The following is a 14312-nucleotide window of genomic DNA, read 5'->3' on the forward strand; positions in this document are numbered from 1 at the left end:
CCGATAGAAGACTTCTCGAAATGACAGTAGGCGTGCTTGCGACGAGCACCGGGACGCTCGTCCGACGCCCCTCTTTACCATTTCAATGGCATCGGACTGTGACAGTGACAACTGTAACACCGTACCCGATACCCATGAGAATCCTGTCGATGACCAAGTTAAACGCGCGTAAAAAGGCAACCGTGCCAATCGTTAACGGAACGATTAAGAAAATAGAAGAAAAAAAAATCAAGAGGTGCAACGAACCTACAGCTTTCCCACTACGCCCATCGTTCGGCAGTTTAAAACGCGCGACAGCGACGGCACTTTCAAGCGAAGGGGTTACGTACGAAATTTACACATCCATCATCTCTCGTTCCAACCCCTTAACGATCGGCCCTGCGCTCGCCACGCGCCATTATAATGCCTCGGCTTAACTCGCTCGAAATTTAACTGCCCTTTAAAACCTTAACTACATTTTGCGAACTTACCGCACGACCGTCTGAAACATCCAAGACGCGGCCGTGCTTTTACGACACCCTTTTCGTTGCACGCTCGACTCGAATCAAGGCAAAGAAAATGGAAATTGAATGCAACAACCTCGCGCGTAATTTCCTGTCCGTTTCGACGAGTTTGTTAAAACCTCTTTATCTCTTTATCTTTGTGTTAAAAAATATAGTATGATGTATTTCTTATCTTCCGAACGACGGACCATGGAGAGATCCCCGCGACGGCGCGGCGGACCATGGAGAGAGGCTCCGATTCTAATTTAATTCTCTACTTCGTTTTATTATCATTTTTAAAACCTTCTGAATTTTTTTTATTATTACTTAAATAATGTTATATTTTATTTTCTATCTATCTAGGAAAATCTCACGGAAATTTGCTTCTTGGCAAAACGATTAATCGAATAATCGTCCTTTTTAAAGGCGTTTAATAGAGAACGAACGATTCCGACGGTGGCGAGGGAAAGCGGAGGAAAATTCAGTGGGTCTGAACAACAAAACCTTGCTATTGTTTCCATCTAACAAGCACGGACAGAAAACGTACTGGCCTTCGTTCGTGCTTGAATCGAGCGCGATGGTATCGCGCGTGACCCCGCGTTCAAACGTAAACGGAGAGATTTCAAGTGGCCTAGAAGGGAAGGAAAGACGAGGTGGAGTAGGAGGAAAAAACGCCTGGCGAGGAGAGCTTGCCGTGCAAAAATTCCGCGCGTAGGACGAACGGAAATCCTTATGGAAATGGTGGCTGCTAACGGAAGCGAAGACGTCGGCTCGGGCATACTACTGATAAGGCGGTCGTACCAGCCGATGCTACCCGAGATTATGCTCATTTTTGACCGTTTCAAAGGGACCTCTGTCTCTTTTGGATCTCGAGACGCTGTCGTGGGGATCTCTCCATGGTCCGCCGTGGGGAAGATAAGAAATACATCGTATCCTCTTGTTCCGACGATAGCTGACCGCTCGTAATCTTAGAACTCGCTAAAATCTAGTTTATCCGGACAAGAGAATTAGGAAATCTTCAACCCCCCTTCCTCCTTTATTATTCTTGAATCGTTCTCTTTCGTCGTTCATTAACACTTTTGTGCGTCGAATCAACCTTTTGAACGACGGACCAGGAAGAGAGCCACAATTTTAATAATTACGGCTCTCTCCCTGGTCCGCCGTCTAAAGGATTAATTCGACGCCCAAGAAAATGATCCAAGAATCATATGAAAAGAAAATTTCACATATTGGAAGAAATGAAAATTGTGGCTCTCTTCCTGGTCCGCCGTGCCAGGAAGGTTTCCATAAACGGAACCACTTGCTGTTACCGGTATATCAGCTCGGATGTTTTCGTTTATTATTCATGATGAGATGTTGGCAACGGTTCACCGGCAAGCGCGTGATTTAACGGGAAAAACACGGCAGTTTGGTACGACCACGCGATGGAGGAAAAGCTTGGCGAGGAATTCTCATGGCACACAGGGAACCGTCTTCTCGCGGCGAGAAGACTGCTCGACCGGTTGCGTAATTGAATTAGGAATGAATCGAGAGCGAAATTGAAAGGATCGCGGACCGTTTGTGTGTAAATCACCCGCGTGAAATCGTGGAGAACCTGATCGCGTTCGCTTGAGAAATACGCTCGGCGAAAGTTTCGTCGCGGAAGGGGATGAAACGCGCGCAACCTGACGGTTCCATACATCCGTTCGTGTTATACGATTTTCTACGCGAAATCGATCGACGAATTGTGGAATTTAAGCGAATCGTCGAAGAGATCGGCCGCGTCTGAAGTTTCGAACGAGGAGAATTAAGGGAAACGTAGAAGGAGAACCACGTGAAGGAGAGTGAGTTATCTCGAGCTATCTCGTTCGCTGAGCGATCGTCTTTTGGTTCGGCTAACGCGCTAGTGCCGCGGCGAAACCGGAAATTACGTCTGGGGTTCCATCTCCGGTGTTGTGCGGAGAGTTTCTGCGCCCGCCTTGGCGGAATTCTCCGTGAGAAAACGGCGAACGCAGGCATCGCTTCTCGAGCAGTTATTAAACTTCCAACCGTACCTTCTCCCCCTACCCGCCCCTCCTTCTTTTATCGTTGTTACTGTTTGTTGCAACCATCTAGCACTTTGCCTTTTCATTTATCATCGGAAACGTTAGCGAGCTTCCCAGAAACGAAGCATTAAAAGCCGACGATTCACGGACAATCATTTTCACGGACATTTCTCTTGTTCGCAACGGTTATCGATTTTTCTAATCTACTCTGTTCTCGTCGACGGCCACGAGAGAGGGGGGGGGGGGGGGAGGGTTGTCTCGCGTCGGTAACGTCACTGGGTCATACATCAACTCGTTATCAGCTCGCTTCCCTTCCTCCTTCAAAGGGAGAGACTGGAAAATGGAGAAAAAGTGGACCGAGGAAACGAAACGATCCGGCATGCAAATTTACGACCCGGCGAACACGTTCAATTTGCCAATGCGAAATCAACCCCCTGACCACTTATCGTGCCCCGACTTCGACCCCCTTCGATCTCTTATTTTAAGTTTTAAAGAGACGTCGTACGATACCGAGACATTTCTCGCCGGTTCTAATTTTATTGCGTCAGATCGAATCGGACGTTGCATCCAACCCTCGGTTGTCAATCCTGGCCCCAGGAAAAGCCGGGCAAACGGGGAAGGAGAAGGTGCGACGCGGAGGAAGAGGAGGACGAAACGGAAGCTGAAGGCGGTCGGTATCTGACGAGATAAGGGCGCAATCTCTGCTCCCTGTCTCCCTTCTCTCCTTTCTACCCCTCCAGAGAGATCAAATTTTCTCCCTCTCACTCCCCGCGTCTCCCGAGACCTTACAGAACGCTTACTCCCCCGTCCTTTTCCCGTTCAACGAGGAACGCGTTAAAGGATCAACCCTGACGACGAATCGAAGCCGATCGGAATCATTTATTTTTTTTTTTTTTTTTTCTTCATCCGAGATACTTGGATGCTCGAATTTCGAGCATCGAAGAATTCATACCCTCGCGATACTCGAAAGAGAAAAGGTACCTTTCCCTGTGTCTCTTTCCCTCTGTCCAGAGAGGGTGGAAGGAGCCTGGTTGTAGAAGGGGTTGAAAGAGACAGAGAGAGGGACCGTTGCCTGGCAACGTTGAGAGGGGTGCCCGGCAGTATAGATCGCTATCCAGCCACCTCCTCAGGGGCGGGCTGCGAGGGTGGAAGAGGCGAAACCACCCCGTTGGCAAGATGGCTTTATTACCCTCCGCCGAGGACTTGCCGATGTTGCTGCAGTAACTTGCTCCTCGCTCTAGGAAATGACTTTCGGGCGTCGCGTCGCCTCGCTTTCCACGAACGTGTATCTAGTACAACGGGGGTGGTATGCATTCACCGGGGGTAGGCCGATCCTCGGTTACCGAGGGTCGCTTCGATTTATGGCCGCCGCGAGAGATCTCGGACCTTCTTCGCGGATTCACCGACGATGGTTGCTTTATTTTAACGAATAGAGAAGAAGGAAACTTGCCAATCGAGTTAAAGAATGAAATATAACAAAATTTAATACAATATAATAATCGTAGACGTGCGGCGTCTGAGATTCTCGTTCGGTCTCTCTTCCTGGTCCGCGCAACAGGACACCGGCAGACGGTGTAGCGCGGCGGCGTTAAGGGGGTGATTTAGTAAGATGAAAAGCCACCCCCTCGCAAACCGTTGTCGGCGTTATCTAACGCAGACAGAGATTGCCTGTTCCTTAGAAAACCCTGGCGGAGAGGAACGCGTTCGTGGGTATCTTTCAGCGTTCCTCGTCGCGTGGAAAACCGCAGGAAAATCGATGACGTCGATACTAAATCGAGCCGCAAATTAGCCAGCTGAAATTTTATCTACTCCCTGGTCCGTGAAAAAAAAAATCATTTTCAAAGAGTCCAGATATTTACGATATTATCTGCGAAGGACGATAGAGGTATTTAACGACGATCCGGAGGAGAACGCGAATTTTCTCGGGAAACGATCCTGCTAACGACCCGAACAATGGAGAAAGTTCTTTTTTCTTCGAGGGAAGCCGGAAAATAGGTGGACACGCGACAGGAATGAAAAGAGAGATCCGGGGTGGGTTTGTTTGGGTAGCGAGTATCGAAACGACATCGGAACAAGCGTGATTCGAGGGAGTAATTGTACGTTTCAGAGGAAATCGAAGAGAAATATTTCTTCCCCTCGATTCTAAACGAAGGATATCGAAACGTTTCGAGGAACCTTCTGAGATTTTCCTTGAATTTTGATCGGGAAACCCGTGAAGCGTCTCGGTGCCATCGCTATCTTTCAGTCGGGAGGAAAGAAAGGAGAGAAGAGGCACGGACCGCAGGGGTGGATTTGAAAGAAAGTCGAAGCCTGCGGCTGTGGCACGTCATTCTCTGGGAGGAATTAAATTTTTATATCTTTCGCTGAGAGTTTGAGCGATAGGAAAAGTTCCGGGGGCTCCTCTTAATTCGAAAGTCGGATATCGGTTAAATTAATTCTGATCGAGCAACTTCGAAAGCCTAGAATTTGTTTTCGCGAATGTACCGGGTGGAGACGGTCGTAAAATTTCGGAAAATGAGCGATGGAAGGTGGCGGAGGTCCAGCGAACGAATGATGAAAATCGAGAAAAGGGAGGGGGAGGTGGAAAACAGAGGTGGAAAGCCATAAACCACGCGATCCCCCGTAAACTTTACCTTATCCTGGAACCCTTCCAACGATACCTTATCCCTCCGAGGAGCGGAGTTTGATGAGAAAGGCAAGAAATTACCCCCGAACTTTTGCTAAAACGCGTCGTGAGACTCGATGAAGCCTGAAATTCTCTTTTCTTTCGAAAGCTTACATTTTATAATACCCAGGATCTATTATTCTTCCTTGAATTTCTGAAGAACAAGGATGCAGCGGACCGAATTGCCTCCCTGTCCACGATAAATTAGGGAACATGGGAATCTGGCGAAAATCGATGCAGTAATTTAACTTGGTCCGTGCGAAGGAAAGAAAAGGGTCGATCGAAGGGATCGAGAAGAGTCGGATAGCCATCGAACAGCTTTTGCCTCGAACGTCCTCTCGGACGAGATCCTAGCACCCTTTAAGGCTGCCCCTTCTCGCCTACCTATTCCGCACACGCGATCACATTCTGCTGGCCTTGCATTATCGCGTAACGATCTGGTAGTCCCGTGGAAATCCCATGGAATTCGAATGGGAATTCGGTTCTGGTTGATTTACCTCTTCGGCCACGATCAAGGGCTAAGAAACGTTTATTCGATAAATAATACTAAGGATCCAAGGTGGGCGAGAACGAAGAAACTGGTAATTTTCCACTTTCTATTCGATCCTCGCTAATTAATTTACTTCCAATTAATTACCGACAATTGCTCTCGCTCTAATTACATGCGCTCGATTAGAATCAACGAAAGTTTACGAGCGAACGGGGGCAATCGTAACCGTCTTGGCTTTTGCATGCTGACTTCGAGTTAGCGAGCATAGAGAAATTATATTGATAATTTCGAGGGCAGAATATGAGATGCCTTTTATTCGTATGGAATAATTCAATCGTCGTCACAGCCTCTGATTTTCATTAATTGCCCGCGCTAATTAAGAAGCTATCCTCTCTCGTTAGCGTTCGTACCGAAAGTGAGCGGAGTGTATGAAATTGTGGGATACGTTATCTTACGGTATCATCGAGACGCGTGGTAGATAAACACGCGCGGACCGACGATTAATCCGTTAACGGCCGTGGAAAACAGGTACGGAGCGGGGCGTTTGAAATCCGGCAGAAAATGCTTGTCGTCGAGCGTTTTGCCAACGAGATAATCGCATTTTCTCGTGAATCGTCCCGCTGTTCGCTACGCGATGCATCGATCAAATTAATCCGGGCTTGTATGCAAAGCGACGCGTTTGCCCGCGCGATTTCATTCCGCGAGCGGATTGATGCCCGGCCGAACGCCGATCATCGCATCCCTCCTCATTCACGATCCTTCAGCATCGTTCTCCCCCCACCTTCTATTCGTCGATATGCAAACGATCCAAGAATGATCGAGAGTTCTAATCAGATTAAACGTCTCTCTCTCCGTCGATTCTATGCCGATACAAAAACCTGTCCATCAATCGAGGTTTTAGAATCGCGAATGAAATTTTTCAATTTAATCGTTGATTAAACAGCCTGCCTTTTCGACTGCGAAAAGGTCGAAGCTGTTGCGAGTAACGGATCCAAATTCATGCAGAATGGAAAGGAGAGGAAGTGCTGGGAGCCATAGAGCAGCCAGTAGCCAGCCATAAGATGAAGGAAGCTTTGTCTTAAACGATATCGGTAAGTGGAAATCAGTGGTTGGGTGGCGCCTCCTCCCTCTGCCCTTAAGGGCTTCTCTCGTTCACGCTCCTGGAATCGCGTCTACGACGACGAACCGACGGCCGACTACCGGGAACTTGCTAACTTCATTAAAATATTGCCATCAACACCGGGCCCCATTGTCTTACTCCGAACCGGCCGATTAAACCTGCTCACCCTTCCCCCACCCCCTTTTTTCACCGACGAACAGTAGCTGCATTTTCTTTGTGCACGCGTTACCACAGCCTCGTGTTCGATAAAAACCAACGAGTTTCTTGATGTACAGCGTCAAGAATGGTGGACTTTCCTAGGGGAAATGGCAGTGTAGGGGAAAAAGGTCCCATCAAACTTCTATTTTGGGAAAAATGAATATAAATTTTGAAGTTTCAAGATTCATGAATTTACAGCCCTGTTTCCCCTAGAGCGCCATTTTCCCTAGGGAAGTCCTCCATTCTCCCCATTTACGTCGTTCGATAAAAACATATCCCAGCAGCCAGTGTTCTTACAAGAAAGGTAAGAAGAAAATACAATGCCACTTCATCGACTATTTTCATTTTTCTTGATGTATGTACAGCGTCGAGCATGGTGGACTTTCCTAGGGGAAATGGCAATGCAGGGGAAAAAGGTCGCATCAAACTTCTATTTTGGGAAAAATTAACACAAGTTTTGAAGTTTTCAGCCCTTTTTCCCCTAGATCCCCATTTTCCCTAGGAAAGCACTCCATGCTCGGTACTGTACACTTGCAAGTTTTAATTACGGTTACTCGTTTACGTCGTTCAATAGAAACATATCCCAGCAGCCAGTGTTCTTACAAGAAAGGTAAAAAGAAAATACAGTGCCACTTCATCGACTATTTTCATTTTTCTTGATGTACAGTGTCGAGCATGGTGGACTTTTCTAGGGGAAATGGCAATGCAGGGGAAAAATGTCCCATCAAACTTCTAATCTTGGGAAAAATTAACACAAGTTTTGAAGTTTTCAGCCCTTTTTCCCCTAGAGCCCCATTTTCCCTAGGAAAGCACTCCATGCTCGGTACTGTACACTTGCAAGTTTTAATCACGATTACTCGTTTACGTCGTTCGATAGAAACATATCCCAGTAACCAGTGTTCCTACAAGAAAGGTAAGAAGAAAACGCAATGCTCCGAAGTAGAAAGATCGTCGAGGCAGCTGGCAATTCCAGGGGAGCGTACGCGCTTCTCTTTCTGTGGCTGCGCTAAGAATTCTGGACGTTTTGCACGTACGATGGAACGAGCTTAATGGCAGCGGAGTCGAGCAAAACGGATGACAAAGAGCCTTTAACGATGTCCGCGGTGACCGGTTGAGTGACGCAGGACACGAGCCTGCGGGGCTTCTTTGGGCAATTGAAAGAAAAGAAGGACGCGACGCGTTTTGAAGCGGCAACGCGCTCGCAACACGGACCACGCACGTCGTACGTAGAAGCTGCTCGTTCCTGTGCTTTTTTGCCACGGCTGTAATTGAGCCTGTCTCGTCGAGCTACCGTCTAAATGAATTACGAGGCGCCGCGCCGTACACGGCACGAGCAACGAGCCTCTTCTTCGCCTCCACCCTACGTTCGATACAACCTCCTTCGCACAGACTTTCCGCAACACTCGACGATTCTTATACGAGATACAATTTCATTTCACCGACTGATTCCACGGGTTCCTTCAACCTGATTAATTATCGAAATTTACTTGACCGAACGCCCTCTACCCTTGTAACGAATCATCCTCCTCTCCTCTATTTTTAAAAAGAATTTCTGCCATATTTTTATATGTAATATATATTGAAATCGTGTAAAATTTTCTGTATCCGTGAAAAAAAATATCGTGCTAGTTCATATATTATGGAAACATTGATTACAGTGCATGTGTCTGTTATAAATAATTAATAAGTAACTGCTAAGTCGATGTTTGCTCTATTGTTCCTCAATGTACACGTTCTAATACGTGTAAATTAGAACGGTGTTCAGTGAAAAATGTGAGAAAAAAATTATAAATTTAAAGCGGGGATGAATGCACATGGGTGCATGGACGATTAAATATTCGGAAATTTGACAAAGAATGCCTTTGTGAATATAATTTGCGGAGTTCGTCGTTAATTAAGTGCAGCCTGAAAAATTCTATTCCCCGAAGAGGAAGGCGGATGAATCAAAGAAGAGTGAACAGGAATTACAAGCTGCTTGTAATTAACGACAGACCCCGTGAATTATGAAGGGAAAAAATGATACGAGTGATATCTAATGTGAATATTTTGAATTGAATATATTCTGTCGATCCCTTATCATGGATCGATCAAGTTATCGATTGAAGAATAAAAAATATTATTGATCGGTAATTACCGACTATTGAACAAAGAGAATGTGGAGAATAATATCGACAGATGGCGCAGTACAATATATCCAATACAGTTTTTCCCTCGCAAGAAATTCATACCACATTTTTTATTATTAACACTAGAACTACCGACATTTTATGCACACTTATTTGAAAATAATGTAGATTACTAAATAGATAAAGGATGAAATATAATTTAATACAATAATACATTCATTATTTAGCTCCATAACAGTCAACATACATTTAACCAAAAATACCTCGATAAAATTTATAATTTAAAATAAGAAACTGGAAATCAGTGATTTTTATCCCTTTGGTAGTTCTAGTGTTAAAAGGCACAAGCCATAATAATTCATAATATGAAAACTGACTCACCGATTCTGGGGTCCACGGCGTCCCTTTGGTCCTGTGTGGTTTGAAGTTCCAAAAGAGCCTCATGGTGGTTTTTCGAAGTGTTCATCATAAATGTCTCTCCAGAAATCACCTGCAATATCAAAGCAAAAATCTTTCGTTGTTATTTGCATATAAATCAATTATTCAAATCAATCATTTGAAATTACGTTTCGAATAACCTTCGTTTAGTATTTGCAACGAAAGGTATTCGACTTGTTGATATTCGATTGATCGGAGAGAAATGGTTATATCTTTTTCTATTATTTGCTTAGAGAATTGCTTACCATCACTTTTTGCTACTGTTGAGATAGATTTAAGCACAAATCTCATCTTCTTTTCACTTTAATATACTACAACGTGCTTCACTTAACAAGCGTCTTCACGAAATAGTTGAATTACCAATTTTTTAATATCGAAGCCGCTCATTGGATACCAGTTCAATGAGAGGAAGGCTGTGATTGGCGAATTACTAACTTGACGAACCAATCATATTAAGGCGCGATATACAAACTGCAATTTAGTTATTTCTTTATTTATATATACCTAATGAAATATAATTAATACAAATAAGATCTTTGTATAATATTTAATATGGGTTTCTAAAACAGAAACTTGCCTAGTTGTGTTTAGTTACATTCTATTAATAGATGTAAATTCTACTGCGAATATGAACCATCTTAAGCACCATTACTGTTTATAATCAGATATTTGTTTAGATCTATATGTAAGGTAATTAATACAGATTTATTAATACAAAATTTTCATGTTTTATGATCTTTTATTTAAATGAATTGAATGTAGCATTAAAATATTTATGATAATTTATAAACACGTGCCCATCTAACTTAACCTATAATTATCTGTCACAGTTGTTTCATAATCAAAACATATAAGGACAAATACACATTTAAAAGCCAAAATGTTGCGACGACAAGCAAGACTTCGTAGGGAATACCTATACCGAAAATCAGTTCAGGATAAACTAAAAAATATTCAAGAAAAGAAAGAGAAACTGAAACGCAGTTTAGAAGAGAATGTACCAATACATCCCGATTTAAGGAAAGATGCTTTGAATATTCAACAGAAACTGGATTGGGAAGATGCAGGACCAGAAATGGCTATGGCCATGGGAACAGAAATGGGTGGAACATTAGGTTCTCATGAAGATGATGAGTATCGATGGGCTGGTGTTGAGGATCCAAAAATTGTGATCACAACCTCCCGTGATCCAAGCTCGCGATTAAAAATGTTTGCCAAAGAATTACGTTTAATATTCCCTAATTCTCAAAGAATGAACAGAGGAAATTATGAAATGAAGCAGCTTGTACATGCCTGTCGTGCAAATGATGTTACAGACTTTATAATTGTACATGAACACAGAGGTGTACCTGACTCTCTGATCATTTGTCATTTGCCATATGGTCCAACAGCTTATTTCACAATGTCAGATGTTGTTATGAGACATGATATACCTAATATTGGTACAATGTCAGAACAATATCCTCATCTTATCTTCCATAATTTTAAAACAAAATTAGGTACGCGTGTCATGAGTATTTTGAAGTATCTATTCCCAGTACCAAAAGAAGACAGCAAAAGGATAATCACCTTCGCCAATCACGACGATTATATATCTTTCCGGCATCATACTTACAAAAAAATTCATGGAAAAGACATTGAAATGACAGAAGTTGGACCTAGATTCCAATTGAAATTGTATGAAATCAAATTGGGTACTTTAGATGCAGAATCAGCTGCTGATGTAGAATGGGCTTTGAGACCTTACATGAATACCACTCACAAAAGAAGATTTTTATCCGATGAGGATGGATGGCAACAAGAGGATAATATTTAATTTCTTTTTTATTATTTAGCTAATTAATTTCAATAAACTCTGTAACATTAACAATAATATGTTTTTACACGTGTTATACTTCTTTTAATTTTCTATTCTTAATTTATAAACTTACAATTACTTATTTATTTAACTCGAATGAATGCAAGTCCTGAATGCATTTTAAAGTGACCGCGTATTGCATCGTGAATGCGTCATTCGATACTGCGCAATGCATTCTGGTTGCCTTTGTGGCAGTTGTTTTTAAAAACCTCTTGGAAATAAATAGAGTTTGGTCAGTGAAGGGAAATTTCAGGTGGAAGAAACGGGGAAAGTTTGACAGATGTATTTTCTTTGGAAGAGCGAAAACTTGACAGTGCATGATGCACACCAATATTCGTAAGCCCGCGAAATCTGAGAAGACGCCGCGGCGCAAGAAGCTCACAGAGCAACAAAGCGACGCTATGGATATGTTCGTGACACCAAAACGTCAGAAAAATGACGGTGAGATCAGCTTTTCATTTCATAAGAGAACAGAAATGGTAGATAAATTGTTTGTTTGCTCGTATCGCTTGCAGTATTTAGCATGATTTGCGCGCATCTGTAACGAATTTATCAATTTTCTTGCAATATTTAGTCGGAGCTGTGTTTCAGTTACTAGCGCTTTCCATTCGTAGCGGAGAATCGTCGAACTAACGATGTACATAACCCAAACGTGGTTAGAAATTGTTGATACATGCGAAATTTAATGAAATACACAAACCCTGACAACGAAACAACGATGCATTCAAATATATTATTATTAAGATAAATCGCGATCTTTATTGTTTGTCCCATAGAACGCTATGTTTTTCATACACCAAACATACAGAGACCTCTTTGTTAATATATATTTATATGTAGCAATTTTATTACACATAATACGCGTCCACGAGATTTAATAATTGTTTGTCCCAAACTTGTCAGAAAGAATGTAAGGAAACAGGTACACTGTAAACTATGTTTGGACACCCACGCATCCTTGTTGTTGAGTATGTTTGTGTGGACCTAATGAACTTTGAATCCCAAAATTTGTAAGAGTGTTAGTTAGGAGTTACAAAGTAGTTTGATCCGTTTCCCTTTCTTGGCAAGGTGCAGTCCGCTTTATCTTTCAGATCTAGAGGTCACGGGTATCTCCCGCAGTGGCCGTGTGAGAAAGAAATCTTCCAAGCTCGTTGACTTTGAGTCACCTGATGACTTTGCGGATAACAAGTACAAACGTCAAAAAGCTCAACAATTACAAAGTCAACAATTCTTGGACAGATACGACTCTCAGCATATATCACCGAATCAATCTATTCAACATGGAAGCGGTGGAAGGCAGAGGAGAAATTCTAATTCTAGTACGGGACAGGAAAGAATCAAAACAGAAATACTGTCAGATAACGAAGAGCAGTCTTCAGAATCGGAGTCCGATGACCCATCTGGGCTAAACGAGGATGAAAGATACAGTATAGATTCTGGGAGCGACGATGATGTAGATTCTCTTATGATAGATGATAGAGAAGCAGGTTTTAGAAAACTCGAGCCACCTGGCCAAGAAACGCCTTCCCAAGCGAATAGTTTATACATGCTCGAAAAATGTAAGAAAAAGCTAATTATTAAAGATGGTAAAATAATAGGTAGAATGAAGGCACAACGAAAAGACAAAGGGGTATGTACACATGAAAAAGTTTCTATGGGGATTATTTCACAGTTTGGATGATATTTTCAGAAAACAAGATTCACCGCTTACATGTTATGGGCTAAAGAGATTAGGCAGGAATTACTAGAGCAATGTCCTTATATGGGTATATAAGCTTCACTTTGTTTCACCATAATACAATCGGATTAGCGAACGATGCTAATGTTACACGTGAAACGTTGCTTTTTGTAGATTTTGCAGCTATTTCTAAACGGTTAGGAGAACTCTGGGCCACTGTACCGAATCTGGAAAAGTATAACTGGCGCAGACGTGCAAAACGCTTGGCCGCAAAACCTCATTCTTTACCAGCTAGTAAAGATGAGCCTGTTTGGAAAATGCCGCCGCCCGCTTCGCGAAAAAAGTTCATTAATAAAATTGGTGGGTTTGTTGGTTCTCACGTATACATCATTTCTTCAGTATGTCTCTCAATAGTAATATGGTAGTTCGTTCATCTTGATTTGCTTCTCGTGCACGCGTATTAGTGAAATATTCATCAGATGAGATATTATTTTGTCGCCTTAAAATTACATGGTAGTTATTCTCATTTGTTTTGTACGCATGTGTCTCATTTAGCGGTAAGCAAAATATAAGTTAAACGACGCTGCAACGTTTTATGTTCCTTCTTCTTTGCGTTACAGGTAATGGAAAAGAACAAAAGCCTGCTACCTCTAAAAGAACTATTCAACTAGGTCTACCGTCCGTTGTAGGGAATGTTCCGGTTTCGCCGCCATCGAATCGTACCGGGAAGGATCTGGTTAACGAGCCGATAATAGGGACAGGAATGTACAAAGTTGTTGGAACGCAACCCATCGACGTGGCCGCGCATCTGAAACTTCTCGGTGAGAGTTTAACGATCATTGGCGAACGATTGAAAGAGCACGATGGACAAATAGCAGTTTCCGGAAGTCTATCCGTTTTGCTGGATTCTCTACTTTGCGCCCTGGGTCCTTTAATTTGTCTGACGCAACAGATACCAGAAACTAACGGAGCTAAACACGAAACACTTTCGCAGATGCTCGACAATATCGCTTACCTTATGCCCGGTTTGTAATATATGTATAAATATTAAGAAACTAATTTGTAATAATGTACAATGTAAATATATCTATCGAATAGTCGCACGTTATTAAAAAGGATAAAGAATACAAACTGAGGTATGCCTTTTCTTTGCTAAGGAAAAGAAAATAAGTGTTTTAATCAAATCTTTGTTATATTTTGTCTGCTTGTAAAGGTATAACATTTTATATAAAT

General features: G+C 42.7%; 2 protein-coding genes and 1 long non-coding RNA gene across 5 annotated transcripts in view; 2 read left to right on the forward strand and 1 right to left on the reverse strand.

Annotated features, from left to right (window-relative positions):
- LOC143305592 (uncharacterized) overlaps positions 1–9953 on the reverse strand; it is a 41116-nt gene extending 31163 nt beyond the window's left edge. Inside the window, exons 1-2 of the long non-coding RNA XR_013062635.1 lie at positions 9789–9953; positions 9487–9595 (exon numbers count right to left, since the gene is read on the reverse strand). This is a non-coding gene — a long non-coding RNA (uncharacterized LOC143305592). The remainder of the gene's footprint in view (positions 1–9486; positions 9596–9788) is intronic.
- Positions 9954–10089: 136 nt separating this feature from the next.
- LOC117606490 (U3 small nucleolar ribonucleoprotein IMP4) lies at positions 10090–11432 on the forward strand. The gene is made up of 2 exons (XM_034328991.2): positions 10090–10233; positions 10374–11432. The coding sequence occupies exon 2, from the start codon at positions 10424–10426 to the stop codon at positions 11357–11359; it is 936 nt and encodes a 311-aa protein (XP_034184882.1). The 5' UTR covers positions 10090–10233; positions 10374–10423; the 3' UTR covers positions 11360–11432.
- A 130-nt stretch (positions 11433–11562) lies between these two features.
- Positions 11563–14112, forward strand: LOC117606486 (uncharacterized). Of its 3 annotated transcripts, none has more exons than XM_034328985.2 (5): positions 11563–11842; positions 12493–13031; positions 13092–13167; positions 13254–13439; positions 13700–14112. In XM_034328985.2, exons 1-5 carry the CDS (start codon positions 11719–11721, stop codon positions 14110–14112), a joined length of 1338 nt encoding a protein of 445 aa, XP_034184876.1. In that variant the 5' UTR covers positions 11563–11718. The 3 variants fall into 3 exon arrangements, with proteins under 3 accessions (XP_034184876.1, XP_034184878.1, XP_034184877.1); XM_034328987.2 differs by having other exon boundaries at positions 13769–14112; XM_034328986.1 differs by having other exon boundaries at positions 12499–13031.
- The last annotated feature ends 200 nt before the right edge of the window (positions 14113–14312 follow it).

Source organism: Osmia lignaria, chromosome 8 (assembly GCF_051020975.1).
Source record: "Osmia lignaria lignaria isolate PbOS001 chromosome 8, iyOsmLign1, whole genome shotgun sequence".
NCBI classification, from domain to species: Eukaryota; Metazoa; Arthropoda; class Insecta; order Hymenoptera; family Megachilidae; genus Osmia; species Osmia lignaria.

Coding starts and splice junctions, on each gene's coding strand:
- LOC117606490 (XM_034328991.2), top strand. CDS start 10,424: ATGTTGCGACGACAAGCAAGACTTCGTAGGGAATACCTATACCGAAAA.
- LOC117606486 (XM_034328985.2), top strand. CDS start 11,719: ATGATGCACACCAATATTCGTAAGCCCGCGAAATCTGAGAAGACGCCG. Junction 11,843..12,492: donor AAAACGTCAGAAAAATGACG/GTGAGATCAGCT, acceptor TTTATCTTTCAG/ATCTAGAGGTCACGGGTATC. Junction 13,032..13,091: donor CACAACGAAAAGACAAAGGG/GTATGTACACAT, acceptor TGATATTTTCAG/AAAACAAGATTCACCGCTTA.